Raw genomic sequence first — 10,033 nt, 5'->3', positions numbered from 1 at the left:
GGACCACATGGGGTCCCAGGGAAGGAGGGGGGACAGTGAAGCTCCCAGGCCACATGGCCTCAGGCTGTGAGCAGGGAGGCCGCAGGGCTCCCACCCGCCCTGCCCCGTCCCTGCCTGAGAGACAACCCAGGGCACCCTGCTTTGGCCGGGACGAACATCATGGCTTCAGCATCCCATCGTGCCATCCGTCCTGCTGGGAGTCCCTCCAGAGGCAGGCAGGTCTAAGTCTAGGAGCCCTCACCCTGGAATGCAAGCAGCCCCTCAGTGGAGATGCTGGGGTGCATGAGAGCCAAGCCCCAAAGTGAACATAGTGCAAAGCAGAAGTTGGGCCCGAGGCCCCCCAGAGAAGCTTGGGGTGAGCTCCAGGGGCAGTGGTCGGGCTTCTCAAAGCAGCTGAGGATTGCCGAGTCCAGCCCCGCCTCCCGGACTGCAGGACCTTGTCTCAGAAGGGCTGGAGGAGGCCCCCTGGGCTGCCAGCCCCCTGCCTCCTCCTCTGGGGCCCGCAGACGCTCCAGCCCCAGCACCAGCCTGTCCGGCTCAGCTCTCACGGGAAGAACGATCTGACACAGCCAGACGCGCCGACAGGGAAGCGGAGCCTGGGGAAGGTCCAGGACGAACAGACACAAGAGCCACGCTGCGCTCTGCCGCCTCGTGCCCAACATCGCCCCGTCTTTCCTCCGGCCCGTGCCTATGGCCGGACGAGGCTTCCGAATCCCAGAGCGGGGAGCAGCCAGAAGACGCTGGAACTGCAGCCGGAGCCCGGGGGTTTGCAGACCCCGCTCCGAGTCCTGGGCCGGTGGCCTGTGCTCTGGGCGAGGAGCTAATACTGGCCCAGAAGGCTGGACTGAGGGCAGGGGGCGGCTGGAGAGGCGTGGGCGGTGACACGGGGGTGGGGGCGGGGGGCTCCCGTGGGCACCTCAGGCCCCACCTCCCCACATCGACACACCGGAGACTTCGGGGAGGGAGGAGGGGGTGGGCGGGCGGCCCGTGCGGAGGTCCAGGTGGACAGGGCCAGGTGGGGGGACCTCCCCACCTCCCCTCTCTGCAGTGCGTCCCTTCGGCGTGCCTCCCTGCCTTTGGTCTCTCTTCCCTTGTCCTCTGTCACAGTTTGAGGGTGCCTTCCCCCAACCCCGACTCCCAGCCCCCCGACACTGTTCACGTCCCGAAAAAGCCACTCCCAAACCCCAAACTGAAGTAAGATGAGGCCCCCGGGGCACGAGCGGGAGGGAGAGCGGCACCCCTACCATCCGTGGTCAGGCGGCGCTCACAGCTGGGAGCTGCGGGCCGGGGCGCCCGGGCCGTGCGGGCTCAGCGAGCGGCAGCTGACCCTGCGGATGGAGTGCAGGGCCACAGTGCAGCAGCCCCGCAGCAGCGAGCTGATGTTGTAAACCGGCTGGCCCTGGCGCCGCTGCGAGCGACAGAGCCAGGCCACCGTGGGCACGGCCGGCACCACCACGGCCAGCAGATCCACGATGTAGTGGCGGCTCCAGTAGCTCTTGGGCTCCTTCTCGGCGGCCGCCGCCTCCTCCTCTTCCACCGGGCACGCCACGCTCACCGACGGGCTGGGGCTGGGGTTGGCACCCGGCCGGTGCGCGCTCGGCCCTTGGGTGATGGGCTCTGGGGCCTCCAGCTCGTCACCCACCGTCACCACCACGGCGGAGTTGGGGTCTTTGGGCCCCAGGGGGTGGGGCTCCAGCTCTGGGCCCCCGACCCCCAATTCAGGGACTGCCCCGCAGACCTGGGCCTGGGTCACTTTCTCCAGGATGGCGTCCAGGTCCGGCTGGTACTGCGCGAAGTCCGTCTGGATGGCGCGCTCCTGCATGCAGCTGGCCTGCACCCCGGCCTCCAGGCCACACAGCAGCTTCTCGTAGGTGTTGCTGGCGGGGAAGCGGGGACCCAGGCCGAAGCTGCTGTGCAGCGAGCCCTCCTCGGGGCCGCAGTCCACCCCCGACGACAGCAGGCTGCTGGCCTCCAGCGCGTCCGTCCGGCTCAGCGTGTCCTCGGTCAGCCCCGCGAAGCCACTGTCAGCCCCGTCCTCAGCAGAGGCCCCGGGGTGGTCGCTGGGGGGGCGGTCGCCGCAGACGGCGGGGTCACTCAGCTTGGTGTAGGTGGAGCTGCGGGTGAGGGAGCGGGCAGGGGACCCGCCGGCCGACTCCCCGGCACCATCCTCCTTGGCCGTGCCGTTCTGGGCCACTTCCATGCTGTGTAGCAGCGTCTCCAGCTTCTTGTTCTGGATGTTGATGTCCACGAAGTACTTCTGCAGCCCCTTGTCCTTATCAATCAGGTTGTTCTTGACTGTGTCGATGACCTGCTTGAGCTGCTTGATCTCCTTGCGAGCCTCCTTCAGGGCCAGCTGGGCCTCCACGCGGTGGCACTCCTCCTCGATCCAGTCCTCCTGCATGCGCGACAGCTGCGTCTTCAGGTCATCAATCTCGGTGTCCCTGGGAGCAGAGGAGACACACATGCTCGCTGCCTGGCCTGTCACCACCACCAAGGACAAGCAGGGAAGGGCTGTCACCCAGGACAGAGGACCTGTGTGCCTCCCGGCCCAGAGCCAGACACAAAAGCCCTGACTCAGTGCCTCCTTCTCACTCCAGAGGGGGTGAGGGGGTGGCCAAGGGGCCTCCTCCCCCCATCCCCCGGGGTCAGGGTAGGGGGAGAAGAAATGTCTAGGCCCCTCTGCATCCTCAGCCCTGGAGGCCGAAATGCAGACGACCGTCCCCACTTAAATCCATTACCTACAGGAGACATTAGACAAGAAAGACGCTCAGTGTATAAATAAATGCCTACTGCTATAAAAACCAAACACATCTATTTTAAAATCTTAACCTAAGACAATAAGAACTAAATGTAAAATCTCTGCCCCTACAAAAGCCGGTGGTGCAGACTGTCCTCGGGGGTCCCCCACCGGAGCCCCCAGGAGAGAGGCAGCGGGCTGCTCTGCTTTGCTGTGGAACTTACTGCCACCATGTGGCGGGGGGGGGGGGGCTGCCGGCCTCACGCCTCCCCTCAGTGCGGGGGATGAAACATGGTGGGTGCGACAGAGGAAAACGGTGACCACAGGTGGCTCTCTTTTATCCACACTGGTCATCTCTGCTTTGTATCTACTGTGAAGGGGATGGGCCCAAAAGATGGACAAGAAGGCACAGGCCATTTCCGAGAGAAGAGGCCAGCGCTAGGCAAAGCAGACACAGGCACCCCGAGTCACAGACAAATCTGGGGTGCAGCGGAGGGAGGCGAGTTAGAAGAACATCCTATCAAGTCTGGCGGAAAAGGCAGCGTGAGATGGGGCAGGATGCGGTGAAGGCCGTGAGGGTGAAGGAAAGCCACTCCTGAGCCAGCAGGTCTTGCGGGGAGAGGGGGGGCGGGGCACACCCACCCCGGCACCCACCCCAGCCATGCGGCCCACGTGCCCCACATTCATGGAAACGCAATGCACGCAGGGCTGACTGTCACTTTGAGGGTGAGAAGCCCAGCAGAGGGACCATCCCCGATCATGCACCGTGCGCTCTGCCGAGTCAGATGGGAGGGTCAGTTCAGGAAATGAGGCCAAGAAGTGTGCTCTGCGGAACGTCGAGGGGTCCGGGCTGAGGGGCTGCGGTGGCCGGCAAGGTCAGCAATGGCATTACCTGGGAAGGGGCGGACTGGCCCGCCTACCAGGACACAGCGCCGTGATGGCAGCGGGGAACCAGAGCTGCTCAGAGTGGCCATGACAGATGGACCACTGGGCACGGGGGCCCTTACTGGGGTTCCTTCTAGGGAAACCTGCCACACTGACGCCGAGTGCCGGGAGGGAGAAGCTGCTTGGAGGAAGGGATTGGGCATGCTCCGTGGGGCTGGGCCCTGCCCCTCTCTCCTTGGAGCCGGTGGGACCCCAGGCCAGGCAGCTCTGGCTTCCCCACCCTGTCTAGGACATTACAGTTGAACTGAGCCTTGAAGGATGAGTTTGCCCAGGGAGCAGGATGGGGGCAAGGCCATCTCAGGAAGTGGGGACCCAGCAAACAAAAGCACAGGTGTAGAAGCTTCTTTATGGAGAAGGTAGGTTACCGCAGGAGACGGGTATCAAAGTGAACACGCGGAGTGCGTGCGGCAAAGAGCTGCCACGGGTCCCTGCAGGACTAGCAGGCAGAGAGCGGCCAGGGATTTAAGGTGGGGCGCGTCCACGCCAGGGCGGCGTGCCCAAACCACACAGGGCAGATGGTCTGCCCGAGCCGCTGGGCCAGCCCCAGAAGGGAAGCCGGGAGATGGGCTGTCTGCTTCCCGAGCCCGTGAGTGCAAGTGGCCAGGCAGACCCAGGGCATCACCTAGAAGATGACGGGAAATAAAGATAGAAATGCCAACTCAACAGAGAAGGAGGCCACAGAATGCCATCTGTAACTTCCCGTAGTTCAGAACCACAGCAGAGCCAAACCGCATCGGCTGCTTGGCAAAGCTCTGGCCATGGAAGCCAAGCTCACGCGTATTACATGCTTCCGTTTATATGCGGTGTCCAGAACAGACGAATCCATAAAGACAGAAAGACGAGTGGTTACCAGGGGCCTGGGCCATGACTACTACCAGGAATGGCCTTCCTTTCTGGGGTGATGAGAATGTTCTGGGACCGGATACCGGTGAGGGTTGCATGATTCGGTGCCTACACGAAACATCGCTGAGTGGTACACTTGAGAGAGGGGAACTGTACGGGCTGTGAGTGACGTGTGCATCACGCTGCATAGTTTTACAAAAAGAGCAAAGAGGAAAGAAGCCATGATCGTGTCGGCCTGCCCCGGCCCCCAGTGCCCAGGGCAACTCAGAGTCAGCTGCCTGTTCGGACACTGTCCAGAGGAGATGGCGAAGAGTTGGGGGCAGCGCTGAAGCTGCGGTCATAAAGATGAAGCCGGTGGCCCAGAAAGGTAGCAGCCGAGAGGGTCAGGATTGGCCCTCAGGTCCGGAGAGTGAGCTCAGAGGGGATCGCGGGGGCTCCCGGGGGACCCCTGGGCTGAGTAGGAGCTCGAGAAAGGTTTCTCATGATGTCCCATCGTCTGTAAGTACATGAGCAGAAAGGCCTCTGGGGCCTGAACCCGTGGGCCAAGAGCCCCCTGGTGACTCCCTGGGCGGAAGCAAAGGGGTCGGGGGGTTGTTTCTCCCCCCGCAGGGAAGTAAGCCAAGGAGAATGCCCTGGGCTCCTGCTCTCCAGCTGGAAAGGAGCCGGGGACAAGAAGTGGCCCAAAGGGGCCACCAGGCTCAAACTGAGAGAGCGCTGCCACGGGTGTGGGGAGGCCAGCAGGCCGGCCGGGAGAGCAGCGGAGGGGAGGAGGGGGATGGCTTGGGGCTCGAGGAGGGGTGCTACGGGCCTTTGCCGGAACGGAAAGGGCAGGCTGGGTGCCGAGAAGCCCTCAGCCACTCCTTCCTCCCAGAAGTGCCCCAGGGCCCTGGGGCCTCTGAGTGTGCAGAAGGCAGCGTGTCCCCAGGGCTGCCCCTGGCTGGCAGCTCACCGGTCCTGCAGCCGGTCCTGGGTGTCCTTCAGCCGGGCCTTCAGGTGCCGGATGCACACCTCCTTCTGCTGCAGGGGGGTCAGGTACTGCTCCGGGGTGGGGGGCTTGACGCCGTGGTTGTCGCTGCACAGTGTGTACTTCATGGAGCGCCTGCAAGGGGACACGTGTCAGTGGGGAAGACGTCCCTCACCATCCTGGTCCCACGGCCACCAGATGGCTCCAGGCTAGGCCTCCGCAGCGGCCCGTGTGGGCCTGAGAGCACCCGGGCCTTCTGGAAGGCAGGATTTATTAAAGCTCTCCTGAGTGAAGACCACAGTGGGGAGCCTGGGGCTCCCCTAGTTATGGGTGGGGACGCATGACAGAGCAAGCGCACGGCCTGGCACCATGCAGGGCGTCCCACTGATGCTGCCATCTCAGTCCCGGGGGGGATCCCAGAACTCCGGTGTCCGGTCTCCGAACCCAGAGAACGAGGTGGGGGCCAGAGGCTGGGGGCGGTGCGCCTTCCCTGTGTAATTCTCCCAGGGCCTGCGGCGGGGGGGTAAGGACCCAGCCCTGTGTAGGAGGACGCACCCTCAGAGCTGAGAGCCTTTACGGCCTGGCCTGCCAGACCCTGGGGGGGACCGGGAGTGCAGACGCGCGTGCAGGCTCCGCTGTCTGCAAACGCACTCTGGTGCCCTCCTCGCTGTCCTCACGTACAAGCGCGCTCGCCCGGCCACGCACACGCCTGGTCCACGTGTGCCTGCACGCCCACCTCCGCGTGTACACGCCCGTGCCCGTGCCTCCCCACCGCCCTGTGGCCACCCTCAGGGACACTCACAAGGACCAGCACAGCAGCCCACACACGGGTTCACGCAAATGCAGGCACACACCCGTGCTCAAGGGCACACACACACACAAGTGTGAACACCCACCGGCTCTGGGCATCCCCTCGTCCACAGCTGTGCCCTCAGGTGGCAGCAAGCCGGCTCCACCTGCTGCCCAGCCTGGGGGGACACAGACGCGTGCGTGTGTGCACGTGTGTGTGTGTGTGCGCGTGCGTGTGTGTGTGGCAAGCACACCCTGGTCTCAGCACTGCACGGTGGAGGCACCCTGGCCCAGTGGAGGAGGGCAGAGGGCCGGCCTCGCCCCCAGAAGGACAGCACCCGGTTCCAGCATGCTACGGCCCAGGCTTCCTGCGGCCGCGTGTGCCAGAAAGCCTGCCCGGGTCTCGGCCGAACAGTCGGGCGGGCTCTCACACAGCCCGCCAGAGGCCCTGTGGCCACCCAACGCTGCCCCTTCAGGGCACGCGGACCCCCGGGGCTTAGGGAGGGGCGACGACACCCTCAGGTCTGGAGACAGGCCGGGTTTGCCGAAGCAGCCGCCGTGGAGGCAGTTTGAAAGGTTCCGTGGGAGCTGCCTAATGTTTACGGAGGGAAAAGTTTTCCTAAACCGTCAGCCGCTGCAGAGAGCATGGGGCTAGAGGTGGAGAGAAAGGGGCAGATTCTCTTCTACTGACTCACCCCGTGGTCCCCAGGTTTAACTCAAGGCCTATCACACGCCGGCCTGTTTTCCGCGTGACAAGGGGCAGAGGGGTGGCGCGGGTCGGAGCTGGGGACGCCCCGTCTGTGGGCCGCCGTGCCAGGACTCACGCTAGAGGGGCGCGGAGCTGCGGTGAGTGAGAAGGGGCTCCTCCCCGGGCCCCGGGCAAACCAGTTAAACTAGAACAGTGGAGAATCAGAGAAGACGCTGTTCTTACTCTTCCCATTTGCTTTCATGAGTGGATTTTTTCTAATATAGCATTTCACACTCATACATTTTTAGTCATTAGCTCTATCTTTGCGGAAAAAATATATGAATAACTGAGAAAAAGAACATACTATAATCCGTGGGTCTCCGCTGTTCCCGCCTCGGAACACCTGTTTGCACTGAGGCCACAGCCGAGGCCCCGCTGCTCGCCCATAATGGCTACCATCCACATGGGCAAGAAGACCCTCCCACGGGGGCAGTGCTCAACCTCAGGGCTGGGACAGTCCCTTGCGCTGCAGTTATGACGTGCACTGCAAAAATCTGCTACTAATGAGAAAGTGTTCAAGTTGCCAATCGTATACTTTGCAAAATGTGAGCACATCATCCCGCTCACGCCCCCTGCACTCGGGGTGGGGTCCCGGCCAGGAGGCTGGGGCGTGGGTCCTGCATGTGTGTGTCACCCATCATGTGTGTCGAGGTGGAAAACTCTGAGAACGGCTCCCTCAGCGTGATCTGAACATCACTTCACACGAACGACACCCTCTCCGCTGGAAGGGCAAGACCAGCCAAGACATCAACTCACCGAAGCCTGCGGGATGTTAGCCCTACTTGACGGATAAGGGAAAGACTCAGGGACCGGAAGAATGAATGCCCAGCCTGCGCTCCCCGAGCTCCGGGCTCCTCCGGGGGATCAGGATGGAGCACTCAGCTTCCCTTCACCTGCCTCCCCAGCCTGCTTTTCCGGTTCCATTCCCCTCTCTGGAGCGCACAACATAGCGTGTGCTGCACTGTAACACACTCCGCCTCCCAAACCTGCCACAGCTCTGCCACGGCGCAGGTGGACCCCCCGAGGAGAGCAGGATGGCAGACGCCCTAGTGGCCTGCTGCTCTCCATTCTTGCCTTTCCCCCCAAGAGAACCCCAATTCTGTGCACGGTGGCAGGGTACCAGGGACAACGCTGGCGCTCCCTGCACCACCTGGCCGGCAGCTGTCACCCAATCCTATGTCTCAGTGCCAGCCGGCAAGGCGTAGATGGAATTCCTGGGGAAGTGTCCCTTCTCAGAAAACATGAGCTTCTTGTCGGGGGCAGAGGGGGGTGGCCCTTCTACCTTCTTCCTTCCTGGCCCCGAGGCTGACCTGATGCCTGGAGGTGTAGGAGCCTCCGGTAAGGGCGAGGGCAAAAGCTGTACCCCAAGGACGGTAGAGCAGGAAGACGGGCCGGGGTCCCCGACACTTCAGGGAGCTGCCTGCCGCTGGGCCCCGGTTCTGAAAGCATCACCCCTGGCTCATGTAAGCCCCTGTCTTTGGGACAGGGAGTCCCAAAGTGTGCAGCCGGGCGTCACCTTTCCCTCTCTCGGGCAGGAGCTGAGGCTCTGGGGGAATGAGCTGCTGGAGGTCGCACAGCCAGAGTCGGCTGGTCCCCACCCGTGCAGCCGGGGCGCGGGGTGCAGGTGCATCGTCAGCCGGGCACGGGGAGGGGTTACCTGGGCGTGGGGCTGCTGTCGCTGCCCTTGCAGGAGCCCGAGTTGCTGCTGCTGCTGAGAGAGGAGGTGCCGTAGGCGTCCCGCACGCTCACGGGGGGAGAGGTGCGCCTGGAGGCAGGAAGAAGAGGCAGGTGCTCGTTCGGGCTGGCGGGCAGCTGCGGACACTGGGCGAACACCGCCAGGCCGCTGCGGCCCAAAGGACCCCCGCTGCGGGGTCACGGGCCGGGAAGAGAAGCAGAGGGGAGAGGGGGACGCACAGACAGGGGTGACAGAACAGACAGCGCAAATCAAGATGGAAAACCAGGAGCAGGCTGGTCCTCCTGGCTCCCCAGGACAGGAATGGAGGCTGGGCGGGGCCAAGGGTGGGGTCCCATCTGCCCTCGCCAGGGGTCCTCCACTTCCAGGGTCCCCCGAGCCCCAAGGAGGGCCCTGCAGGGGCTGGTGCAGGTGGGGCAGAGGGGGCAGGCAGGGGTAGGGACAAGAGGAGGGGCACGCACAGGTCAAAGTGGGGGGCCAAGTGAGCCAGAGGGGAGGACGGCACGAGTCCCCCCTGGTCACTGTGAAGCTCAACAGCAATACTGAGGATGGTTTGGGTCCAGTGGTTTACTGCTTCGGAGAACTTTATATCCACTGTGTCCCTTGAGCCCTTCAGTAGTTCCTGGAGGAGGTGAGTGATAGCAAGCCCATTCTAAAGCTGGGAAAACTGGGGAAATGACTTGCTCAAGGATACACTGTAAGTTGGTGGCAGTGGGGGGTGGGGCAGAGACCCTCCCTCCTCCCACCCTCCGAAGCCAAGGGGACACTCACCTGCGGGATCCAGCAGAGGCCCGTCTACTGCCCGGCAGAGACATGGCCATGAGGCTGCGGGTCCGGGTGAAGGGCGGGATGGGTGGTGTCCCCGGGGCTGAGGAGAGAGGGCGCGTTGGGGGTGCCGCGGGGAGGGCCGGACCAGGCCATGTCATCCTCTCGTTAGGGCCGCTGCCTGGCATGGCTCCTCCTCTTACCCTTCAGCAGGACACCCCAGGACCGAGCAAGGGCCAGGTAGGCCAGGCGCTAGCCACAGCTGCCTCCACCAACGAAGTTAGCGCACTCCTGCCCCCCGACTTAAAATCTCGATCGTCAGGGCTTCAGGGGCAGCCAGGAATCATAGATCCAACCCTGGGTTCTCCAGATGATTGAACGTGGAGACAGAGCTCGAAGGCCTTGCGCAAGGTCACATGGGCATCGGGGCAGGGCCTCCTGACCCCCAGCGCAGCACCAAGTCCTCTACGCTATAAGCCAGGCTCCCCGATCCCTGACTTGGACCCCACCCTGCGCTGGACAATCCTCCCTCCTCGGTGGGGGCTGCAG

The 10,033-nt window shown here is 63.6% G+C and overlaps 1 protein-coding gene across 1 annotated transcript; it reads right to left on the bottom strand.

The window, feature by feature from the left end:
- Positions 1-1,264: 1,264 nt before the first annotated feature.
- SNPH (syntaphilin) lies at positions 1,265-9,672 on the bottom strand. The gene is made up of 4 exons (XM_021689309.1): positions 9,491-9,672; positions 8,684-8,791; positions 5,475-5,624; positions 1,265-2,441 (listed from the first exon to the last, which is right to left on the bottom strand). Exons 1-4 carry the CDS (start codon positions 9,670-9,672, stop codon positions 1,265-1,267), a joined length of 1,617 nt encoding a protein of 538 aa, XP_021544984.1.
- Between the last annotated feature and the right edge of the window lie 361 nt (positions 9,673-10,033).

This window comes from Neomonachus schauinslandi, chromosome 10, assembly GCF_002201575.2.
Source record: "Neomonachus schauinslandi chromosome 10, ASM220157v2, whole genome shotgun sequence".
NCBI lineage: Eukaryota > Metazoa > Chordata > Mammalia > Carnivora > Phocidae > Neomonachus > Neomonachus schauinslandi.
This window is presented reverse-complemented; position numbering and strand designations above follow the sequence as displayed.